The 26523-nt window shown below is 43.5% G+C and overlaps 1 protein-coding gene across 1 annotated transcript in view; it reads right to left on the bottom strand.

The window, feature by feature from the left end:
- DPP6 (dipeptidyl peptidase like 6) overlaps positions 1-12034 on the bottom strand; it is a 510968-nt gene extending 498934 nt beyond the window's left edge. The window contains exon 1 of the mRNA XM_028749895.2: positions 11637-12034. Coding sequence (XP_028605728.2) covers positions 11637-11696 — 60 coding nt within the window. The 5' untranslated portion in view covers positions 11697-12034. The remainder of the gene's footprint in view (positions 1-11636) is intronic.
- Between the last annotated feature and the right edge of the window lie 14489 nt (positions 12035-26523).

Here is a 26523-nt window from a genome sequence, read left to right as displayed (position 1 = left end):
ACTTCATGGTGGGAACACGAATCCTACTTGTTGCCAGCCAGCAAGCAGATGTAAAGGTAGTATGTAAAGTTGGCATGTGTTTTAATCTATAATTGAAGCCTCCAATGTATATTTTTAAAGGTTGGTTTAATCCTTTGGGGAGGTTAAACTGTTTCTAATACTACTACTACTAATAATAATAATTTTTACTTATACACCGCCCTCCCCAGCCAGAGCCGGGCTCAGGGTGGCAGACACCAATAAAATCACAGTAAAAACATAATAGGGGAGGGGGGGGAAACCAAATTAAAATACAGGTTAAAATGCAATTTAAAATGCAGCCTCACTTTAAAAGTAGCTAATAGATCAAGACCATAAGGGAAGGGAAACATAAGGGTTGCTTTTCTAGTGTTGTTTTTTTATTGACAATTTTAATTATTGGTTTTATTCTTGACAAACTACATATAGGTTTTATTTACTATTAAGCAGAACATAATTTTGATTTTTTAAAAATGTGTTTAGATTAGACTAGCATAGGTTCTGATTAAAATTATCTAGCTAGAAGCAAGCATAAATTATAAAGTTGCTTCCTTCTCTCCCACAGATATATTGTTGCTGGCACCCATATGTCTTAAGAGGCAATGGACTGCACCTCCAGGGATGAAGTAAAACCACTGCAGTAGCAGTGCCAACGTGATCTCCCTGGGGTGCAAGCCTGGGCAACGTGTATGGAGCTTCTGGGTTGCCCAGACGACAAGACCCCCCCTCTCGGCCTTGCTGATGTGGTCCAAAGGAAAGCAGAGAAATACGTTTGGCACCAGCTCGGCTGCAGGAGTTGCTGGAAGGAAGTATATAAAGGCACCATCCAACCATCTTTGAGACTCCACTCTGGATTTGTGTAGGGTTTACTTCTGAGACCCATTGACTGCCCTCACCTGATTTAGCCAGCCAGCTGAAGCCGTTTCCCAGGGTTTGACTGCTGTCACATGCTAACACTTCTAGGAGCCACAGGTGAGAGCCAAGTGCAGGATGGGGACCAAAGGTGGGCAAACTACCTCAGAAGGAGCATGGTGTGTTCCCCCACCAGAGTTACAACCCCTCCCCAAACACCAGATGATGCTTAACATTAACACTGCTATTCCCCTTTTGCAACTCTACACACACTCAAGATTTTGTCCAGCATGAATGTAACCAGTACAAGGGTATCACAACTGAATTCCATATAAAAGTTGAAAGACCCAGATCAGAATGCCTTAGCATGGCTGGTTTTGAGTCCAAGCTAGTTTATGCAGTGCTGTGCTCTTACAATGCAGAGCCACATTTCACAATTCAATCACAGGAGATTAGGGATCAGAATAAAGTCATATGGCAACCAAATTAACTGTTCTGCTAACGCTAACACAGAGAAAAAGTAAGGCTTTTCTTAACTTTGCTGTCACACATCCTAGAGTACAGCAACATTGATATTCAGATAATGCACTGTTCATTTCTAAATTGCTGTTTTGAGGTCAAACATCAGTAGAGGGCAACTACATTATACCCTGTGTGTTTTTTAAAGTTTTATAATATGTGCTAGAGAAGCAGTATTCAGTGATTCTGCCTGGTTTTAAAGCACCAAATTTAACTTAATTTTGTAAGTGGGAACATCCAATAAAATTTTACTATGTGTTTAGCTCTCATTAAAGATGAAAACCAGCAGTAAAGATCACTACCCAAAAATAAAAGTCAGAACACAACCAAACCTGAATTTGGACTTACAGTACGTCTTTTTATAGACCTCATCCTTATCTCCAATATCAAATAGATATGATCTGGATATGTACAATAAGGGGAACAGTCTGTTCACAGGCAAAATTACAGTTCACTGAACACTGTTTTTAACTACTATTTGAATGACTGAAAACCAACATAATAGTGGCATTTGTGTGTTTTGACAGCTAGTTTCCACGGAACGAACAGACACCAACTGAATTTATGGTTCACATAACAGACTGGAACCCAGCTGAAACCTCAAGGGCCACCAATTTCTGCTATCTGTTACTACAAAAAAAAATGTGAGAGTGGAGAGAAGAGTTGGCAATGGGAAAGATAGTTGGAGAGGCTGGCTGCAAGTTTTACCAAGCAGGCTGTGTTCAAGTCACATGGGAAACACAGGATGATATTGCTAGAAATCATTTCTCTTAAAACAATTTGAACTCTGGGTTCTGGCCCACATTCAACAAGTACCACATATTGTATAAATTACATCATTATGGGGATCATAATTTTCCTGCATATTTTCCTTCAGATATTCTTTTACTTAAAATACAGAACACAGACTATGGTACAGTGGTACCTCGGGTTAAGTACTTAATTCGTTCCAGAGGTCCGTACTTAACCTGAAACTGTTCTTAACCTGAAGCACCACTTTAGCTAAAGGGGCCTCCCGCTGCTGCCGCACCGCCAGAGCACAATTTCTGTTCTCATCCTGAAGCAAAGTTCTTAACCCAAGGTACTATTTCTGGGTTAGCGGAGTCTGTAACCTGAAGCGTATGTAACCTGAAGTGTATGTAACCCGAGGTACCACTGTACTGAGTTTGTTTCCTTCTGTTGACTTCAATAGAACTGACGGCATTGCTAGTCAAGAGATGCCAGTAACAGCACAAGAAGGATGCTTCTATTAAGAAATTATGTAACCTTGCAAATAATTCCCAGAATCAAGATCAGACCACGAACAGCTTAGGATACCTGAATATATTGATGACAGTCATCTTCAACACATCAATGGTTTGGGGGGAAACAGAATCACACCAACTACCTTCCAATATAACAAGCGTCTCAGCCTGGAAACAATTCCAACTCAATACAAATAACCAGATTACTAGCTATCTAGAATCTGGTTTGCGAGGAACACAGAAAGTTGTCTTATGCCAAGCCAGAACATTAGCCTATCTTGCTCAGCCTTGCTTATGCTGACCGGAAGCAGCTGTCCAGGTTTTCAGACAAGAGTCATTCACAGCTCTAACTGGAAATTGTCTGGGATTGTAGATACAGTATTTTGTATACAAAACTGTGCGAGCCCAACATAAACTTAAGATATAACATTACATTGACTGTATATTTCTTCCAACCAATGCTGTAAGGCACAAGAGAATAAGGATAGTCACTCCAAGAGTGACATTGCTAGGACAGAAGCAATTGACAATCCTTCTCTCACTTCCCATCTTGTGCTGCAATTTACAGTACAGTGCAGGAAGGGAAAACATAATCCCCTAGCTGCATGGGCAGTAGAGTAAAGCCATGAGCTTCCTTTCTCCAACGCCAGGAAAAGGAGCAAGCTTTGCTAAGGAAAGCAGTTATCAGGTTAATTCTATTGCGAGGAAAGAGCTGCCTTATTCCCAGTATGTACCTGGCTGAATCTGGTGACTTCCTTATTAGTGTTACTGAGCACAGTTAGCCATATAACTTTATGTATAAAAGGACTCAGATTTCAGCACTGGTTGCAAGTTGTTGGAAATGGGCTACTGGTCATTATCAGGAAAAAGGGGGTTGTGGCAGAACTGTGGAGTTATCTGAACACTTTGAGAAGAGCTCATCTGAGAAGAAGACTTGGAGAGTTGCCAGACTTCAAGACTCTAAGTTGTTGCAGAACTCTGTGCAAATTGTCTTAGAACTCTTGGACCAGAAGGAGAAAAGCCTTCATGTAACCTGTATAGAGTAGTACCTTGGTACTCGAATGGCTTGGCTCCCAAACAATCAGCTCCCGAACTCCGCAAACCCGGAAGTAAGTGTTCCGGTTTGCAAACGTCTTTCAGAAGCCAAACATCCGACGCAGCTTCTGCTGGAGTGCAGGAAGCTTCTGCAGCCAATCGAAAGCCGCACCTTGCTTTTCGAACAGTTTCAGGAGTTGAACGGACTCCCGGAATGGATTAAGGTTGAGTACCAAGGTACCGCCTATATAGTGTGTAACTATGGAGTGTTTGTTTTATGTGTGCCAAGTAGAACAACTCTGCTTAAAACAAGTGTTTTGTGTTGGTGGGCTTAACAGCTTTACTGAAGCTTCCATGGTGCATGCACAGAGAGCAAGATTTATGGGTTGAAGATAAACACATACCCTAACAAACTTCACCCATTTTCAAGCAATCCCTCCAAGCATCAACTCTCTTTAAATTTGATGGGCAAGCGAGGTTGAGAAATTAGCATTTTTTAAGGTTCAGCCTTATGTTGCTAAGGAGGGGGAGTCTGTATCAGGTGTCCATTAGAAAGAGGGCAACTTTGTACTGTATCAGATTAGATTATGAGCCTTTTAGATTTACAAGGTATCCTTTGATCACACAGGTGTTCACAGCTGTCAGATGCTAACACTTTCTTTAAAGAAACTTTCCTCTTTTTTAAATAAAAAAAAGCAAACTGCCAAGTAACAGAGTTCAGTTTTTCTTTTTCAGGAGGTGGGGAGAAAGTACCCAGCATGCTCAGTTAGATTGTGGTTACCTGCCCCCAAGCCATTGGGCTAGAATGGGCTAGAATTTTAAAGAAAGAATCATGCATTGCTCTCCTACAAGGTAATGGGAGGTCTGGCAGCAGAACAGAGAATTGCTGGAACGCAATCATAAAGTGTGAAATAAAATGAGCTTGCAAGAACCACTCACAAAAGTCATTAGTATTAGTCACAGTTGTCAGAAGGAACGAAGGAAACTCTGTAGCAAGTCCGAGTGACAGGTCTGTTACTTCGCTCTCATGGTAGGGATTCCCTCCTTGAAAATTCAAAACATTTCACGTGAACTAGGATGGAACCAGACTCTTCGTGCTTTGAGAAAGAGAGAGAGAGAGATGGTAGAGCAGCTTTTAAACTAATCATTCTGAGAAAGCTGATAGGCACTGACGATTTTGTTCTGGACAAAATCATCCCTAAAAGACAAGGATGGAAATGTTTATGACTGTAAAAATAGGAGAGAGGTAGAAGTAGGCAATAAAAGTACAGTACAGTAGGATATGATAGTGATTCAAAAGAGGCCAAAGTGCATTAGGGAAAGACACATGTGTCAGACACATTGGAGAGAGATGCTGTGTATCGGTGCTCTTAATGCAAATACTAGGAGCCTATAAACCAAGACGGGAAAGCTAGAGAGCACAGATATAGTTGCCATAATGGAAGCCTGGTGGAATGGAGGGGACCAATGAGACACAGTTATCTCTGGAGGAAGGATAGGAAGGAGTGTACTGGAGGTGGTGTTACTTTATAAAGAAATAATAATAATAATGGGTGGTGATATTGTTTTTGTTTGTCACTGCAGTATGTATTTTTATATTGTAAACCACCTGTGATCCTTGGTTTTACAGGCAGTATAGACATTTAATAAATAACAAATACCAATGATGTAATGCATCAAGCAACTCCTTAGAGTCCAACAAAGTAGAAATCTCAGAAGGGGCATTGTGGGTAGCAAAATCAGACCCAAAAATAAGACATTGCCAGTGCTTTCAAAGAAATCAAGGGATGCCTCAAATCTTTAAAAAAAAGGGGGGTTATAAGCCCAGCTCTTAAGAAAATGCCAAATCTGCCACTTGCTCTTCAAAGCTTGGAAAGCAGGACGACAGTGAGCTGGAGGTGGAGTGAGAGATGGGCGTAGCATCTACCACGCACCCTTCACACTGCTGATCCAGACACTTCTCACTCACAAATCAATTTCCCCACGGTTGCCTATAATATATCATCTCTGTGCCCCCCAAAACATTTCATTGTGCATTTTTTTCATTGTAATGCAGAAGAATTGTCCCCGCTGGAAGATAATAGCTACAAGAAATAAATATACCGTATTTTTTGCTCTATAAGACACACTTTTTCCCTCCTAAAAAGTAAGGGGAAATGTGTGTGCGTCTTATGGAGCGAATGCAGGCTGCGCAGCTATCACAGAAGCCAGAACAGCAAGAGGGATCGCTGCTTTCGCTGTGCAGCGATCCTTCTGGCTGCTCTGGCTTCTGGGATAGCAACGCAAAGCCTCTTCAGGGCAGCAGGAAAAACGCTCCCCCTGCCCTGAAGAGGCTTCACGCAGCTGTTCAATCCCTCTTGCTCTTCTGGCTTCTGGGATTCAGAATATTTTTTTTCTTGTTTTCCTCCTCCAAAAACTATGTGCGTCTTATGGTCTGGTGCATCTTATAGCATGAAAAATAGGGTGATTACGCCTATCTTTGTTCTTTGTTCTTTCTTTGTTCTTTAGCTGTGCTCCAGAAGCAGACATCCTGAATGCCTTACTGGGCTTGCAAGAGTATATTACCCTGATAAGAGAGACCTATTGCTCCTTAAGATCTAAGATCTGTGTAAAAGTGGGAGGATTGTACACTAGGGCAAGTTGGGCACCACTCCACCAAGTTCAGCCTGCCTTCAGTGAGCCCCCACCTGTCTACTGCCTTAGTTACAACCAGTCTAGGAGGTGACACTGGCCATCAGCATCCCACTTCATAGTCTTGGTGTTGCCTCTTGTAGAACAGCAGGGAGGGGAATGGAGACAAAACTAGAATTAGTTGGCTCTGCTGTCATTGACTTTAGCCTCCACAGGTAATACATTATGGTTGTGCTTGCAGTTAATATAAAAAAGCATGGGTGATATACTGCAGTGCACTCCAATAACTAAAGAGAGGTTGTCTTGACTGGATGCTGAGGGCCACATGCCTGCTCAAGGAGACTCGCCCAGCCAATACTTAAGGGTCCATTACAGAGCTGGTACTTTAAAAAAAAGAGTTGCCTGCAGCTTTTCAAATAGGGGCTGCAGTGACACTGATATCCCAACCGCCCAGAGTGGCTGGGGAGGTCCAGCCAGATGGGCAGGGTATAAATAATAAAATTATAATTATCATCATCATCCCTTGCCTTGGCACTTTTCTCATGGCATAGCCTTGCTGCTTTGCTGTGTTGTTGCTCTAGTATGTATGCTTTGATGCCAATTTTATTGTTATTCACGTCCAAGGGTTCCTATGATGGATCCATTTGGTGGGATAGGAATTTTAGTATTTTAATTGTTGAATTTATATCCTGACATTCCTCCTGAAGGTGTCCAGGATAGCAAACTCATCCACATTTTTTTCTTAAGGGGAAAAAAACATTCTAAGAACAGTTAATTAAAAATATTCTAAAAGCAGTTACAACTATAAACAATATTCTTTAGCCACCAATTGTCCGGGCAAACTAGAATGTGTTCAGATTCTTCCTGAGAGTTAATAAGGATAGAGATAGATGCACCTCACAAGGAAGATCATTACACAAATAGGGAATCAACACTTAAAAGCTTCTGTCATGGGTCAATGCCAACTGGGAAGGCCCAGTAGTGACACCGCCATCAAGGCCATACTTGCAGACCATAGAGTCCAAAATGTCTGATACTGGGGAAGACATGTGTAGGTATTTGAGTCCCAAGTCATTTAGGGCTTTATGTGCTAGTGCTAACACCTTGAATTGGGTTCACTAGCAGCCAGGGAAGTGCATTCAAGACCAGTGATTCCTGATCCTCTCATGTTGCCTCCATTCACCAACCCAGCATCTGCATTCTGCACAAGCTACAGCCTCTGGACAGTCTTCAAGGGCAGAACTAGTCTAAGCTGGATATTAACACTTCTAGCCAAGAAGCTACTTGAGATTCCAGTGATAGGTTGGAACAAATGGAGAATAAGGACAGTAGGTGTACAGATGTGCTCAATCCTTTATGAAAGCAGTGTGGGCTGGTTGGAAAATAGCTGTTTTCTGTTCTGTGGTGCAGAACCACCCAACAATGATATCTGTTCATTCTCTTACTCATTCTGGATCATCTCTTTTTGTTTTCAGTCCTTTGTTGCATGGTATTATTTCTGAACTTTGACAGGCTTCTTTGCAGCAAATCCAGTCATACAGAAAGCTTTTGTCTTCAATTAAGTATCTTAAATTATGAAAGGGGGAGGAAGTAAACCACTTTTTCAATAGAAATTGTAACTAGCTAGGGCGTTTGTAGAAGCAGCTGTTGTAGGGATTTAATCGTTCACTTAACAAATTCAATTGGAATGCTGACATTTAAGCCACGACTACTATGACTCTTCTCAAACAGTCTTTCATTGAACTTTAAGTTGCTACACTGCATAGCAAATTGGGATGGTTCACTGTGTTCTGTTGTTATTATTATAAACAGACTCTTATTCATCCTAAGGTCCCAGACAGTGGTCATCCCCGCCCCAGCCATCTATGACATTAGAAACTGGCCCTGGGGACTTGTACAAACACAAAAAAAGTATGCAACATAGTGCTTAGCTGCTGCACCTTCCCAGTGAATGGCAAGCAAGGTTTTGCCTATCTTATTTCTGCAGAAGAATTAAATCACACAGATGGGGGAAAATAAGGCAGGAGTGGGCTGGGAAAGCTAGAAAGCTAGCAACTCCACTTGTAGAGCACTGAAGCCTACTTCAGTAAGCCAACCCCAATTTTCACACAACAAGAAATTTGATGCTGGTGGAGAACACACACAAAACACCTTCATCTCTAACACCAGTTATATATTACATCATTGTTGCTTTATTCTGTTTGTAAACCACTCTGAGGGTTTGGTTTTGTTTTTTTACAATCAAGCAGTGTATAAATTATATGAAATGAAATAAGTATGCACCTGTAATTCCTATTTTTGCCTTTTGAAGGAACCTGTCTTTATAAATTTCATAAACATACCATACAGTACCATTTTATGCACCAAGCTATGCATAATATATTTAACGTTCTTAATGTAGCAGAGTTAAGTTTAGGTTTGCTAAATATTGCAAACCTAACTATTTTAATAGTTCTGTTTTTGTCTTGGGAAAAAACTGAGGGGTAAATGGGGAAAGAGAGTTCATGAGTTTTACTCACATCAGGAGTTACTGATCAAATTATTATTTAAGTTTGTATATTTGCATATTTAAACATACCATGATGATCAAAAAGTATCCAAAGCCAAACCTGTCAACTGCATGGCAACTGCTTTCCTAGACTGCAAAACTTGGAATGCTCCCCTATGTACCAAAATGAGCTTCTCCAAGAAAGTTACACAAGAGTTCTTCCCAACATCTAGTTTCTATTTGTAGGAAGTTTAAAAATAAACAATGGACCACACTTGAAGTAATAAATGTTACAGTGTCACCGTAACTAAATGTTTTTCCACAGACCAATGAAGAAATACCAAAAGTGTGTGTGTGTGTGTGTTAGCTATGAGTATGACTTACTGAACAGAACCTGCCTTTGGCCCTTTTTCTGGGATGGGGGCAAGTATCAGAATAGTGTCCTGGGCTCACAAAATGAGAGGCACATAATGCTTTCTCTCCTTTGACTATCAAAATTGTTCAAGAGTCGCAAGCTTTCAAGCCTCATAAACCTCTCTTCAGGTGCTCAGATCTAACCTAAAGATGGTGAAATGTCTTTCACATCCAACAACTGTCTGGTAGCTAGCCAGGAATATCAACAAAAAGGGGCATGTTGTGTTCCATTTGAAGAGGCACTGCCACTTTCCCAGCATTCCAAGGCAAATGTTGTGTACCAGTGAAATTGCAGTTTGTTTCCCCAGATCGCACAACAAATGCACCTGTCTTGTGGCGTGCTAATGTGAATAGCATTCAGCTCCTATTTCTTATTTTGGATAAATATAACCATATTGTATGTATGACCTGTGATAAGAATGGTGGCAGGTAATTTAACTGCACCATTTCAGTCCCTCTTTAGCTTTCTTTTTATATACAGTTATTAAATGCTTTAGAATAGCCTTCCCCAACCTCGTGCTTTCAACTCCCATCAGCCCCAGCTAATGGCTGATGGGAATTGTAGTCCAAAACCTCTGGCAGACATCAGGCTGGGGAAGGCTGCTTTAGAAGCCACAGACCTGCCACTTGCAGTGAGGTTCTGCTTGTATCATCTTTGAATTTCTATTTGCTTATTTTATTTTATATGCCACTTTTCAAAGCAGACTTCTCTCAACATGCCTTACAGTTAGCATAACAATAACATTTAAAGCAAACATCCAAAATGCATTTAATGTTAGACCAGCAGCAAAGTCTAACTTTTAAAAGGTGACCACCAAGGCTACCCTGTTGGGGTTTTTCTGAAGGCTGTGTGCATCCTCTCAACAGCAGTGGGTTGCATATGCATATTGGGGGGGGGGGGGCACACAGGTGCAAAACTATTGGCTAGCACTATCCTCTTTGGCTGAAGACTAAATTATACACAGTGCTTAATACATACAGAAAAACAGATGCCAGTATCACCTTCAGTTTGGAAGCACCTTCCCTAATCACAGTTTATGGGAGCTCTCAGTTGCCTCAGTGACAAGGGAGATGTACACTTTCATATGTTCATCATTTATTCCAGGGTTAGGCCTTGGCTTCCAAAAATGGATGGCGGGGCACAAAAATAACATGACAATCCTATCTGCGCCTACTCAGAAGTAAATACTACAGAATTCAATAGGGCTTGTTCTTAGGTAAATGGAGTTAGGACTACAGCCTAAGCGTTAACTGCAGTATGGCGTGCCTTCAGGTAGGGAAATATAGCTTTGGGATTCAAACTTTAACCCCACTTCTTGCTTGAGCAGGAAGTGCAACAATAACTTTTGAGTTAGACAGGAATAGCTTTGCTTACACTGCCTTGCAAGCCTGGAAGCACTAATGCCCCCAGCCCAAGATTTTAAAAGGTGTAAATTAATACAATGCAGTTCTTCCCTCCTTAACAAGGCTTAAGATTCTGCTGACCTCTGGGATTTACAGCAGAGTAAAAGTGCAGAGGATTACACTCCGAGGACCAGAACTAACAGAGTGTGAATACGGATTCTGTCCAGTCATGGGACTTGGACGATGAGAAGGCTAGATGAAGCTTGACAACAATTCATTACATGATGTAGTATATGTGCACGAACGCAGAGAGCGCTCCATTGCAAACCAGGACGCTGAACTTCCAGAAGTTAACTAGGGAACCAGAAACGGGTGCTTGCAATCGTGCCGTGCAACAAAGCCCCGATTACAAGATGAAGCACACCTCTAATTGCACAGATAAGGCGCTTGCATGTCTTCGACCGTCTTCTGCTCACACTCAAGCAGAAAACCCCAAGGGACGTTTCCTTTGAGCCTCCACTGTATTACATGTGTTCTCATGTAGGCGATGTATCGATTTCAAGGTTCTCCCCTTAGGTCGGCTGGTTTAGCAAATGATCGCAAGCAGATTGGTGGAAGGCGAGCGTGCTCAGCACAAAGTGGGGGGGGGGGAGAGGGGTGTCCAGTCATAAAAGGCAAGGAACCCCACCCCTAGCAACAAAAACACCCTCAGACGCTTCCGAATTCGGGTCGCCCCCTGATCTTGGGGTTGCCCAGTCTGCTCTTCCAAACTCTCCACGAGGAATCGATTCGAAGCAACACCCACAGACACCCCCACCCCTGCTGTTTTACGCGCTACAGCTACAGGCGTTTCCCCCCGACCGCGCGCAGGCAGAGAATCCCGACCTGAACACATTCTGGCAAAGGCAAGCCCAAACTGCAGGCAAAACAGCAGGGCGGCGGCGTGGAAGCCCTGCGCCGTCCCGCAAAGAAGGCGGCGGCAGTCAAGAAGACCATTACGCGGCGGGCGCCGGCCCTCCTTCCTCTGCCCCCCCCCCCGCCCGCTCGCCCGCCTTTGCACCACAACTTTCCCACGGCAACGCTGCCCCTACCTTGGCTCCTTTGCCGCTGGGGCAGCGGACGCTGTTGGAGACTCCGGCCGTCTGGTTCATCTCGGCAAGTTCGCTGGGGGGGGGGGGGGGAGGTGCGCGCGCTGCTCCAAAGTTTTCCCGGCGCGCTTTCTCCTGGCGGGAAGGGCGGCCAGAGAGAGCTGCTGGCCCTCAGCCCCTTCCTTCTCTCGCCGTCTAACGTGACCACCCCGTGGAGGAATCTGCAGTCGCAACCGGCGCAGCCGCCGAGCTGCCTCCTCGAGCCCGAAGGGAGAGCCGCGCGCTTTCAGCGGGAGGAGGAAGCCCCGCGAATGGAAAACCCGGAGGCTCGCACGAGGGAGCGAGTCGTCCCCTCAGAACTGCAGGGAAAGGGGGCTCTTTCGCCCAGCAAAACGGCTTGCCCGCTCTTTGGGTTGGGGGCGGGGGCGGCGGGGAGATTAACCTCCCCAGGGGCCAATGACAGAAGTTTTGGAGACGAACGAGGTTGGGGGAAAGCCGGGGAGACGAGCTGCTGCTTTCGTCTCCTCAGGAAGCCGAGCTGAGGCCCAGAAACGTGCGCCTCAGGAACGCTCTTCAAGAAAATGGGTCCATTTCCCACCCTCGGGGCAGCGCCATTTCCGCCTCCTCTTTAAAAAAAAATATTACGCCCCAGACAGGAGTCTTTATGTCGCGGAAGCTCTGAGGGTTAAACAAGTGTGCCCCCCGGCGGGCGGTTCTCTCAGCTTGGGGCGCTGCCTCTCTCTTACTCGCTCTCTCCCTCCCTCCGCCGCTGCCTCTGAGGCGAGGCTGCTCCCTCCTTGCCAGCCGGCGGCGCCTCTGCCAAAGGCGCGCGCGGGAGGGAGACGGGCTGAGGCGATATTAGTGGGAACATCAGCAGCTGCTACTGTACAGCCAGCCCTTTCCTATCTACTTTAATGCGTGCGCGTGTGTGCGCGCGCACTCTCCCCCGAACTCTCCCGCCCTTTTCTCTGTGGGTTTCCAGCCCTCCCCGTGGGAGGAATTCCTCAATGAGCGGCTCGCGCGCGCCCGACCCAGCGCTGGCCAGAGTCAAGCGAGACGGCGCCGAGGCGGGACGAGGAGCAGAGACAACCGGGTTCAGGAAGAAATTTCCTCTGACTACATTGGCCACTTGCCCTAAGAACTAGAACCCGCGCACGCACTCAGCCCTCCGACGCTGGCCCATGCAAATCTTATTTATGAATCTTTTCCAGCACACTTTCCAAAGACTTATAGCGTGTTTTTCTTATGCAGGGTTGTAGTAGCATAAATGCTGCTGGGCTCAGTGGGATTTGGTATTCCCAGATACGTGTGCGCTGGATAAGTGGCAACAGGTTTTTGAAAACCTGCAAGCATGCACAGAGCTGGATTTTGCAAGAGCTCTAGCTAAGGGGTAGAGATTTTACTTTCTTGGGCTCCATGATCACTGCAGATGGTGACAGCAGCCACGAAATTAAAAGACGCCTGTTTCTTGGGAGAAAAGCAATGACAAACCTGGACAGCATCTTAAAAAGCAGAGACATCACCTTGCTAACAAAGGTCCGTATAGTTAAAGCTATGGTTTTCCCAGTAGTGATGTATGGAAGTGAGAGCTGGACCATAAAGAAGGCTGATCGCCGAAGAATTGATGCTTTTGAATTATAGTGGTGGAGGAGACTCTTGAAGATCAAATCTATCCATTCTGAAGGAAATCAGCCCTGAGTGCTCATTGGAAGGACAGATTGTGAAGCTGAGGCTCTAATACTTTGGCCACCTCATGAGTAGAGAAGACTCCCTGGAAAAGACCCTGATGTTGGGAAAGATCGAGGGCACAAGGAGAAGGGGAAGACAGAGGACGAGATGGTTGGATAGTGTTCTCAAAGCTACCAGCATAAGTTTGACCAAACTGCGGGAGGCAGTGGAAGACAGAAGTGCCTGGCGTGCTCTGGTCCATGGGGTCACGAAGAGTCGGACACGACTAAACAACAACAACAAAGGGGTAGAACACCTGCTTTGTATGCAGAAGGTCCTAGAGGTTCGATCCCTGGCATCTCCCCTACCTGAAACCCTGGAGAGTCACTGCTAGCCCGTGAAGACAAGACTGAACTAGATGGACTCTGTAAAAGGCAGCTTTCTATGTATATTGTTCCAGAAGGTCCCTGTCATTTAAAAATGGGGGGGGGGGAATACCAATATCGCACCCAAATAGGGGGTCCTGTGCTTTTAACAGCTGTGTGGCAGTTATCAAGATTGGCAGGTTCTCCACTCACTCAGTACTGCCCATAGGCTCCTTTGCATCTCCTCACTGACTTCCCATGTCCACGCAGGTGCGTCCTGCAAGGCCAGGTGATGGTACTGCAGGGTGATCAGTTGTGAAAGAGAGAGAAGGCTCCCGTCACAAGCATTATGCAGAATATGAGATGTAGGTGGGCACATCCTGTCACGAGCAAGAGCCCCCCCCCTCCCAGTGCCAGGTTTAGCAATGTTTCGTAAAATACATCACATTTTTTTGCCTGCACACTTATTTAGGAGTAATTCTGATTAATGGGGCAGTGGTGGGTCTTATTTCCAAGTATGCGTGCATAATATCTTATTGCTAAACACCCTTGTGACCCCTAATACACACACACACACACCAGGTCACACTGTGCCCCATTCTAGCCAGTGCCCACATTTTTAACTTGTCATGATTTTGTTAGTCTGCCCCTTGATGTATATCATACTCTGTGAATGATTCTTGAGGAAAAGCTGCATCTTCTGTGCAACCACTGAAAGAACAGAAATCCTCTTTTCCCAAATGGTTGCCCTAATGGTAGCAGATTTTCTGAAAGCTAGATGACAAACTGCATCTGCTGAAATGCTCTGCTTAGTACACCTGCATGGGAATCCCATTCTCCTTTGGGTTCCCTCACCATGAGAGCATAGAACCCTTTCCAACCCCGCCAACACCACAAAACATTGAATCTTTTCCCTTTTTTTGGGAGTAAGCCAGGGGTTGTCAATCTTTTGGGGCCCATAGGCAAATTTGTAAAGCAGAAAAACTGTTATGTCACATACACATACCAACCAAGCACATACCACAACCTATTCTACTAGCTGCAGTAGAATGCTTCTTTTAAGCATGATTTTTGCAAGGGGAAGGGAGAAGGCCTTTGTAGCAAATATATGCATCTATGGACACCAGGTTGGTAACGCCTGCTCTGAACTGCCCACCAAATGCTTTTTTTCCAGATGAGAAGAAAAGGTGTAAATTTGCAGAGTAGAGTTGAAAAGTTGAGTTGAAAAGAATACCTTCCAAAAGCCCACATTTGGCCTTGACTTCCCATAACTAAAACATTCAAGTTGCCATTGTCCCCCAAGACAGACAGGTGCCAACTCAACTCATCAGTTGCCTGACTCAAAAGTCCCTTGATAGCTTGGGGGCATGGGCAGAAAGTGCTTTTACAAGTTGGAAAGTTCTCTCTAGACTGCAGTAAGCACACTTACTAGTGAGCAAAATTGCATCCAGCTTGGTGAAAATTACTTCTAAATAAATAAGATATTGTTCAACTTGAAATTATCTCTTTGTAAGGTAAAACCACTGGGTATGACATGAAAGGCTGGAAATATTTAGCCATGCCTGAATAGCTCAATTGGTTAGAGCAGGGTGCTGGTAATGTCAAGGTTTCAGGTTTGATCCCCATATGGGACAGCTGCATATTACTGCATTGCAGTGGCTTGGACTAGATGATCCTCAGGGTCCCTTCCAACTCTACAGTTTTATGTTTCCATGCCTGCTATAACTTGTTTAAAGAAAACAGGTAAGTTTCACATGAAAGCCTTGGTCAATTCACACAATTGGAGCTTGATTCTCCATCCAAAAAGAATCTGCCCCACCTCATTTATTCACCATAGTTTGAGTGATGGGCCCATGATGGACAGTTCTCTTTTTTGTGCACAGTCTATTACACACTTAAATATATATATTCAAATTACTATATCTTCACAACATCCACCACTTCATATTCCCAAACATCTCCAGAGACAATAGTGATTATGAGAATATTCAACAGAGGAACTATTCATAAACAAGGAGGCATTGTCAAAGCCTTCCATGACTGTCAATCTCTTCTGGGAAAGTATTATTAGTCTCAGTAATACCTGAGCAACTACACTTTGACCAATAAATCCAGTGGTGGGATACACAAACTGAAAGACTCTGCCATAAATTTGGCGGTTCCTCCCTCCTTTGTACACAGTGTTGTCGGATCTTAGTTATCTGCCATCAGCCAAGATTTAAAGTATGCTGCTCTGGACTCATAGTTTAGTGGCTTGGTATCCATACTTTACTGAGCAAGGTGGTTACGTGGCAGTAAATCAAGCCACAGGACTTTGTGAGCAGCATGTCTTAAAAAAATATTATTTGGTTGAGGCTGTTGACCATGGAGAAGCAAATACAATATGCCTTCAAGGGCGGGCAGGATAGCCATTATGGCTGAGAAAATGAATTCACGCTTAGCATTCTGTGGCTTACTCTCAACTAAATGGGGTTTGCTTCTGAGTAGGTATTTATAGACTTAGGCTGTACATCAGTGGTAGGGAATCCCGTGGCCCTCCTGGTGTTGTTGGACAGCAACACCCATCAAATCCAGCCATAATGGCCAACAGCCAGGGATGATTAGAGTTGTAGTCCAGCGTTTTCTGGACAGTGAAAGGTCCCCCATGCCTGTTGTGCATGCTGGGTTAAGTCATAAGGCTACAACTATCACAATAGGAAATGAGAAGCTGAACAAGTCCCAGCCCTTGTCTTTTAGAATAGTAGCCTTAACTCTGCAATGTGATATGGGATAGTGAAAGACAGAGGCAATGAACCTCAGCGGCCAAATGTGGTCCTCAGGACTGTGCTGAGGCGACATACCCCACTAGCTCTACCTTGGGCCTTTCTTTTGCTAGACAGGAATGTGTCTGTGAACTGTGACAATGTCTCTTTCTTAAATGGATGGAGGGGCTTATGTCCAGAAACTTCTGGCTTTTCTGTGACTGGATAGCCTGCTGTACAAGTTAAGAGCTGTATCCATTGCTCTGCCTACTTTTCACGCTAGCTCTTCCCGTCACCAGCATGCAGCCTCTGGATGGTTGCCCACGAGAGAATGCAGACTCAAAAGGGTCCCCCACACCCCTTGCTGAAAGGAATAAACATTAATTGGCTGGTGTCGTACTTAAGGCTCAGGCATAATTAAATATATCCATGCCTTGAGAGTACATAACGGTTCTCCAATCCTCCCAAATAGTCATAATATTGATCACAGCACAATATAAGCTGGAGACAGAAAATGCTTTTAAAAGAGCTGGAAATCGCACGAGAGGCATTTTTAACCTTGGTGCATGCCGAGCAACACAAACACTGGGTAAAAGAACCCTGCTGTGATTTCCGGTCAGACAGGTGTTTTTGAAACACTTCGAAACCCTACTATCAAAATCTGCGTGATAGTAGAATGAGGGAATACACTACAAGTAGTGATGTTTTTATCGTGCCACCTCCATTATTGGGGGGGGGGGCGGAATCTCTATCCCATATTTATCATGGGCACCTGCTTTTTAAAATCATCCATTTTCTTTATAGTTAACAACTCCTATAAAAAAGGCAGCTGCAACCAGGGATCCCGTTATCCTCCTGTCTGCAGGCTCCCTTGCTTACACAAGCACATCCTTTTACAGGTTTGTATTTGACTTTGATTTTCTGACAAGGTTCTTTAGCTTTGACTTTGTATTTAGAAAACTAGGGAGCTTTGGAAACTGGAGAGTTGCCTTTTATTAGGAAAGCCAGTGATGCCAGACTGCAAGGCATCATGACATTCAGACCATATGTTTGTGCACATGGCAGAAGTCTGCCCAGAGCGCTGTTTAGCTTAGGCACAGGCCCTTTCAAAGTTCAAAGGCAAGTCTTGGGTCTCATGAAGCTTCAGGCTAGACAATGTCCCAAAGTCTTGCAGTGGAAGTCTCAATGCCACCTCTCCTCTCCTCACTGCCCCCTTTCCCCCCACAGGCTTAATTATGGCAGAAGCTAATTATTTTATAGGGGAAAACCCTGCTTTTAACAAGACATGGTGTGCATGGGGTTCAAACATACCATTGCCCAACAGGCAAACCCCGTGGGCAACAGCAATGCTCCCTCATGACTAATCCTACTGTTCTGACATCAGTGGCTCCAGGAAGACAAATGCAATCTAGCAATACCTTCAAATAATAGTCAATGAGTAATGACTTTAATCCTATACACAATTTCCTAGGAGCAGGCCTCACTCAACGCACTGGGGTCTAATTCTGAATAACCATGTATAGCAGGCCTGTCAAACTAGTCGATCGTAGGATGCCCCTGGTGATCTTCCTTGATAAACTCTGGTCAGTCTCCTAAAAAAAAAATTGAAAAAAATCAACAACTTTGGTCAATCCAATGGGTAGATCACTGACAATTTATTTATAGTGGGGGTAGATTGCAGTCTCTTGGAAGTTTGATACCCCTGATGTATAGGATCGCTATTAAAATATATATATGCAGATTAAGTATAAAGCAAGTGCTACAAACCATTATATAACTTTAGGAAGTATCAGACATCTTCAGAGCAGTATGAGGAGGTTTTTGTTCAGCTCAGTCTTCCAAGCTTGTCCCTCTTCAACAAGGTTCAATATTTTCAGGGTAAGGAATCTAAAGAGGTGAGGCAGATCCCAAAATGACCGAGCTTTCTCATGAGCTTTTTAGCTCAGTGGCAGAGCAACAACTTCACATGTAGAAAGAACTCCCTTCTATTATATATCATCCAGGCACATTCTCTATTGCTTTTTGGGTGCCTGTGCTGAAAACATTTCTCTTTCAACAAGCCTTGTAAATGGCAATCTTTATTCCAGTTGGTTTCTGCATTGAATATGAATTGATTTTATGTCTGTGCTGTTGTTGTTTTAGTGTGTGTGTGTGGTTTTTAAAAATGGTTTTATATATAATTGTTTTAACTGTAACTGTTTTGTATATTATATTGTGAAATGCTTTGACATGTCTTGTGGGAAGCAATTCATAAATGGAATTATTATTATCATTATCATTATCATTATCATTACTATTGCTATTATTATTATTAGGAAGAAGAAGAAGCTGAAGTAGCAGCTGCAATTCCCAGCTTTTCTGGGTAGGGCTGGAAAAAACTCCTCTCTGAACACTTGGGAGAACTGCTGTCAATTATGGCAGACAATATTGATTTAGATGGGCAAATGGTCTTCCTTAGTTCCTATCACATAAATATCACTCACAGGTTGCTTGAAAAACTGGCTGTTGTTTGGATCAGCCCATACAGGCAAAAGGAAAAGAAGTAGAATAATTTATCAATTATCACAGGCTGGCTGAACAGCAAAGTGCAAGAGAGCAGAGCAGAAAAGTGCTCTCTAGAATACCTTGTCTTGCAAACATCCTAAGGCATTATATTTTGTGAAAAGGGTTTTACATCGGCTCAGCTAAAAGCAATATTAAAGCAGAGGCAAGGAACATTTTACAAGAGAGAGTTCAAGGCTCAGCTAGAATTATATATAACAGCCCCAAGAAAACTCAGAACTTATATTAAAGCAGAGCTGCCCATTTCATGGGATCCTGGTGAGCTGCAATTATGGTATGAACACGCATGGACCTCATGTACACATGTCCAATGTGACTGGTGGGTATTTGGTGATTTTTGCTATCATTTATGGTTTGGATTGATTGATTATGTGTGTTGCATTCTTAATGCATCTTTCTTTTGTTTGAATACGTTGCTCACCACTTGGCCTGGGGGCCAAAGGAGGAACATATAAATAAATCATATCATAAAAGAGCACGTATTCCAAAACCTTGAAAGATTTCTGAAGAAAATGCCCAATTCTTTAAATATTTTAGAAAATAACATGTTAGCTGTTAGTGTAGTTTCTAGCTCTTGAGTCATTTGAGTGTGGGGTTTGGTTTTTTTAGTATACGGTAATTTTACAGGTGATGAGTCCTTAGCACTATATAATTTAAAAGGAGGAAATAATAGCATAAATTATTACACAATCATTAAACTTTAAACTTTAAAGGAAAAGCAAATCTGTTCCATGGTTTGTGTTAGACTGGAAAAGTCATATTATTTATCATTTAGGTTCCAATTTAGCTTGGTCACTTCCAGAACCTCATGGAACAAGATGGCTTCCAGAATCCTTATGGAAATATAATGAGTGAACTTTCTCAATAGTCTATAGCTGTTGTGGCACTGTTAGGGACTAGACTTGATATCAGCTACTATAATGATGATGATGATGATAAATTTATTATTTATACCCTGCCTATCTGACTGGGTTTCCCCAGCCACTCTGGGCGGCTCCCAACGGACTATTAAAAGCACGATAAAAGATCAAACATTAAAAACTTCCCTAAACAGGGCTGCCTTCAGATGTATTCTAAATGTCAGATAGTTGTTTATTTCCTTGACATTGATGGGAGGGTGTTCCACAAGGAGGGTGCCACTACCGAGAAGGCCCTCTGCCTGGTTCCCTTTAACCGCACTTCTCGCAGTGAGGGAACCGCCAGAAGGTCCTCGGAGCAGGACCTCAGCATCCTGGCTGAATCATGGTGGAGACGCTCCTTCAGGTATACTGGACCGAGGCCGTTTAGGGCTTTAAAGGTCAGCACCAACACTTTGAATTGTGTTCGGAAACATACTGTTCCTTGGTGGTGGGTATAATGGCACCAAAACTTCATCTCTCACCAGTAAGGAAATGCATACCCCACTGGAACCCAACAAGAATGGAGCAACAGGATCAATGGCTAGAGCATAAGCTAAACTCAGCCTATATGAAAGCTTTAAAAATCATACACAGATTTTAAAATCATGCTAGCTTTCACCCCTGCTGCTGCTGCTGGAACTGTCCCAGGTGCTGAACGGCCTGCTAAAGGTAAGCTGCTGTCTTTCATATATTTTTAAAGAGAAATATGATCCCTAATCAAGGGTTTAGAAACCGAGTGTGAAAACATGCCAGCAGCCCTCAATATCCCCACCACAGCTTCACCTCTGACCTTTGCTCATTCTTTGGGAGAAGCAGGACGAAAATTAATTGCACTTTTAGCTAAACACATTGAGAACCCTGACTATGGGGAGGATCCCAGGCATGCTCATCTGAATGCACAAATAATCCCCCCTCCAATTGAGAGTGAGGGGATTGAGCCAATGGGAACACTGGGAGCAAGGCTGGTGTGTGCTCCACATGTTCCCTCTACACCAGGTGTGGGGAGCCTTTGACCCTCCAGATGTTGTTAGCCTACAACTCCCATTTCCCCAGCAAGCACGGCCAGGGATGACAGGAGTTGTCATTTAGCAACATCTGGAGTGGTAAAGGTTCTCCACACCTGCTCTAAGCATCATTCCTACCCACATTCTTTGAATGTCCAAATAACCTGTATGATACCTGGGGTGGAATTTACATCCCAAACCAAAACAGCTAGCTTGCCTGTTGAATACGAGTCACAGAGGACTTCAGCCATTTCCTGTTTTTATAACTTAGTTCCCATTTATATTGACCATAGTTGGAAGGAATCCCAGATACACAACATCAGGTGCTGCCTGAATCCATTGTCACCCTGCTTTCTGAAGACAAACAGGGAGAGAGAGTATATTTGGCTGATGGCCTCAAGCTTATGACTTCCAGCCATAGCCAAACAGTCCAAAATTTGTTGGTAATTGTCATGCCAGCTAGCCCCACATCTAGCCCCACATCTCTTTGGGGGGATACGTTCTTACACTGTTGCAGATTAATGTGCCCCTGGACATGTTAAATTCCTGCACAACTGGTCTAGTCTAATCCTGTTTTATTGTTGCTTCTGTGCTGCTTTGGGTGATTTTTTTTAACAACAGGTATGATCTATAAATCAAGAATTTCTGAGCAACTAGTAACTCAGGCTTGAGCTATGGCATAGCTGAGCTGGATCTGGGGTTTTTTTTTTATTCCTGAGGGCTTAGTAACTTTGAGGCTGTTGTAGAATTATGTTGTGTTTATATATCATGTATTATAGATATTGTATTGAATTATTATTATTTGAACTGGCTTCCATGAGATGTACCTATAAAGTATAGGCACCTATAAAGTCAGCCTACAAATATTTTATTTAAAAAAAATACCTATGGAGAAGTTTTAGGTGTTGGCCTTGATATTTGTTCAGGATTTGTTCAGGAATGCCATCAGAACACATTTCATAGAATCATGTCCATAGTGTTAAGAAATGATGGTTAGTCCTGTTTCAGACCTACCTACCATAAAACTTCATTCTTGTTAGATGCTGTTCCAGTATATTTGGTGAACTGTGACCAAATGTGTGTTTAGTCGTTTAGTCGTGTCCGACTCTTCGTGACGCCATGGACCAGAGCATGCCAGGCACTCCTGTCTTCCACTGCCTCCCGCAGTTTGGTCAGACTCATGTTTGCAGCTTCGAGGACACCGTCCAACCATCTCATCCTCTGTCGTCCCCTTCTCCTTGTGCCCTCAATCTTTCCCAACATCAGGGTCTTTTCCAGGGAGTCTTCTCTTCTCATGAGGTGGCCAAAGTACTGGAGTCTCAGCTTCAGGATCTGTCCTTCCAGTGAGCACTCAGGGCTGATTTCCTGAAGAATGGATACATTTGATCTTCTTGCAGTCCATGGGACTCTCAAGAGTCTCCTCCAGACCATAATTCAAAAGCATCAATTCTTCAGGGATCAGCCTTCTTTATGGTCCAGCTCTCACTTCCATACATCACTACTGGGAAAACCATGGCTTTAACTATACGGACCTTTGTTGGCAAGGTGATGTCTCTGCTTTTTAAGATACTGTCTAGGTTTGCCATCGCCTTTCTCCCAAGGAGCAGGCGTCTTTTAATTTCGTGACTGCTGTGACCAAATAATGATGGCATTTACTAAGAGTGGGCACAGGCCCCAATATTTTTCTTCTATCTGTGAGGTCCAGTTTGCTTCTGAATCACCCTCTGCTTTCTCCACCTCAGTCTGTATTCCCATTCACTATAACAGGGAATCTAAAAATGGTTGTAACCCACCCACCCCCCGTTGCCCGAAGTGTATGAAATTTGCAGGCATGAGAGCTCATCTAGAATTTCAGACAAGTAGATACAGGAGATTTTTCGGGAAATTCACTTTCCTCCATTATCCATCATTGTTTCATATCTTTGAGGAAGAGGCGGTTTATCCCTTTCTCTTTCTTACCTTAAAATAATTATTACATGGCCAAGTCGTGTAAATTCTTGCTTGTGCATTAAAAAAACCTTTGATGTTTCACACCAGCCTTTCCAGTACTAGGCCGTACAGGCTTCCAATAGAGTTTACAATGTGAGACTGTCTAGAACACAACTTTCCAAACTGTCTGTTGCAACACAGTGTGTTGGCTGCAGTGTGTAGATGTATTGCACAAACGCTCCCTGCGCTCCTCCCGGGGCTGGAAAGGGTTAGTTTAACCTCCAATAAAACCGAATTACTGTGTCTTGAAATGATGCATGACCAAAAAATGTGTCACCAACTTGAAAAGTTTGGTAAGGTCTGGTCTAGAATGTTTCCTACAGAGAGCTGGAAAGCTCTAGGGATTTTATTTTATTTTATTATTTTATTTTATTGTACAGGTGGTGACCATTTTAGGATCATCCAGCTGATGCATGATGAATGACACATAGGTCCTTTTGGAGTTGGAAGGAAGGGACCACGCAGGTCATCTAGTCCAACCCCACGCAATGCAGGAAATTTTTGCTCAAGGTGGGGCTCGAACCCATGACCTAAGATTAAAAGCCTCATGTGTTATCCCTGCTGTTTTGCACTATAAGGTACAAAACATACAGGAAAAACCCCAGAGCAACAGAAAGACAAGGCTTTGGAGGAGTCCTGATCTGGCTGCTGGTGGTGTGTTGACATTGTACAAGGTGGATAAGACCCCTGAATTATCCTGATTCACCTAATTATTTGGCCCCCATATAGAACTGATGCACACCCCTGTCATAGACATGGATATTCTCATTCGTCCCTCAATGGTTTTGAAACCCAGAAGATTCACTAAAGTCTAAGCATTTTCTGGAAGCTAAGAAAGGCCTTTTCCATCTATTGTTTACACAGAGAATTGAATGCATGCAAGATCATTTCGTTTTTGAATATTTGATGTCTAACCTTTTTAAAATGTAGTAATTCATCCTGAGCCCCAGTGATAGGGTGAGTAATAAATCTAAATACTATACACAGATAAATAAAGCACCAGAGTTCCAAAGCAATGCCCTTATAAAGAATTATTTAAAGCCTTTTGATGAAAACCTAGCTTTGATGTTTTGCATTAGTGTTATTCAAAAATATGGAGCAGGTTTTGGATTCTTTTCTTTTTATCATTATCCAAAATGTTATTTCCCCCTGCTCCTTTTCAGTTAAGGGATGCATTTCTGCAAGGGCAATCCGTTGGGGGCTGCATGCCAGAGGTGGGTGTGCCCGGAGCCAAGAGTGAGTTCTCACAGCGATTAGTAGGTCTCTGTTAGCTGAAGTGGTATATAGCCATCCAGGTCCAGCCCAAGACATTTTGGCACCTGATGTGAACCACAAAATGGCACCCTCCATCCATGCCAGGTAAGAAGGGGTGAGTGAAGATCTACTGTGAAAAGATCTATCACAAGGGGGGGGGCACAAAGATTTACGTTGGTATCTGCTGCCCCTGTGGATCCTGTTGCCTAGGGCCGTCACCTCCCCTTGCCTTGTGAGCCGGCCTTATGATGAGCAGCCACATCCTCCATGAATTTGTCTCATTCTCTTGCTTAAAGCCAGTTGGTGGCCAACACCACATCTTGTGGGAGAAACTTCCATAGTTTAATCATGTTTAAATCGTGTGAGGTACTAGTGCAAGAGGACAAGCTTTTGCACGTATAAAGTTGCTGGTTGGTACTTTCACTTAAAGGCTCCTATAGATATGGCTATGGAAAACCCTTTGCTACATACATGACAAAAATTACTGGCAGTTAGAGACGACAGCACTGAACCACACAGACCAGTGATCTCAGGCTCCACCTGGAATTTATCTCGAGCAAGCCCCACTGAATTGCAATAATGTTATTGCTCAGCTTTGATTTACTTTAGTAGGGTTTGCACAAGAAACATTCCCAGCGGTTTGTACTAAATTTAGCTGATGTTCATAGTGTAATATATTTTGCTAATAAAATACCTTTCACTTTATAAACCCTTTCCTGGGGATTAATGCTCAGTCGCCTCAGTCCCAAGGCTCACGCAAATTTACTGACGTAATCGTAAAAAATCTACCAACTAGCTTAACTAGCCTGTGGAACAAATTAGACCAACCCCAGCAAGCAATAGGGACCATGTGACTGTTTTCTGATGACCAATGCTTTTTTTTAAAAGAAAACAAGGTTCCGATACTCACCATAAAGTTGTTACAGTAAGCGCCATGCTTTTAACATTTGGGGGGGGGGGAGGTGCAAGTACTGTGAACCCCTGAGTACCCCCAGAAAAAGCACTGCTGATGACCAAACTCCGTCCCTCACCTGATAGCACGCGCAGGGCACATAAAACCTCTCCAGGTTAGTCACAGCTGGCAAGGAGCGATTGGAGGCACATAAAGGAACATTAGCGTTTCAGTCCAAAAGAATGCATAAATAGCCCTTTGAAAAAAAGACTGAAGTCCTTTTGATCAGCTGTCAGACAGGGAGCAGGAGGATCTAGATGCAATCTCCTCTTCCTCTCAAACACCTGATCTTTGGCATGGTTCAACCTCCTTGAAAGGGCTCCATATGCACAGCTCCAGCTGCTGTATCAGGCAGGATCCATTTGCATGGTATTTGTGTGCATGCAGGGCCCTCCGCTGAGTTTGGGGCACATGCATAGAAAACCCATATATTGTTTCTAGCTGGATTGGGGTATTTTTGAAGTGGGGTTCTCTGCTTCTGAGACTAGAAATCTTAATCTCTGATGGAAAGTAAAAAGCAGCTGGGGACTCTGGATCCTGTGTGTGTCATGAATATGATAGAAGAAGATATGAAAAAGTCGGTCATAAAATTTGAGAGTCCTAATCCTGCCATCTGCTGGAGACTGTATTTTATCATTGCAGATGCTGTCTTTTTTAAACAAAAGAGCAAAAAACCACAATTATATCATTTGTTGCCTGGAAAGAAGATCAAAATGCCATGCAGGTGCTAGGGCATGTCACTATAGAAAGATCAACTTGATCACAAATACAAGAGCATAAATAGCTGGGAAAGTGCCTTAGATCACCCCTACTGCTTACCTAACCACACCATGCCACACATATACACATCTTGTGGAATTGCCTTTATTGTAAGCTGCTCCAGGAGCTCATCTTGGCTGAAAGGTGGAGTATAAATATACTTAGCTGGTCTACTTAAATAGGGAAGAGTTGGGTGTGTCCAGAATGCCAAGTCAAGGTACCTGTTAGCATCCTAGGTGGAGAGGTGTGTGCAATGCATTCAGTTTCCTTTGTTGTTAAGGTCAGGCTATTCTGTGCAGAATGTATTTTGTATATTTGCTTGCTTGCTTTTTAAAAAAAAAACCTATTACCAAAATGCAACCTTGAGAGGAGAGGTGTTGGGCAGTATCCAGCTAACGTATGTATCCCATTAGCACAAGGATTTTCATTTGTGCAACAGGACTTTCCCCCTCTCCTACCCGCCCATGCCCTGCACTCTCCTCAAAACTGTCCCGGGGGGTTTGGGGATCCCTAGAACAGATTTGCACTGTTGCACAAGTGGAAAACCTTGTGCCGACAAGACCATGACTTCATGCTGGTTTGGGTACAACCCATAGTCTCATGTAGCACAGACTATCATATTGAGTTGTGGCAGTGGTGCACTGTGATTGAATGCTGACTATGTGGCAATGTGGGTAGGGCAGCTTTTTAAAAAGTC

This window comes from Podarcis muralis, chromosome 12 (genome assembly GCF_964188315.1).
Source record: "Podarcis muralis chromosome 12, rPodMur119.hap1.1, whole genome shotgun sequence".
NCBI lineage: Eukaryota > Metazoa > Chordata > Lepidosauria > Squamata > Lacertidae > Podarcis > Podarcis muralis.
The sequence above is the reverse complement of the archived record's forward strand: the minus strand, read 5'-3'. Positions and strand labels throughout refer to the sequence as shown.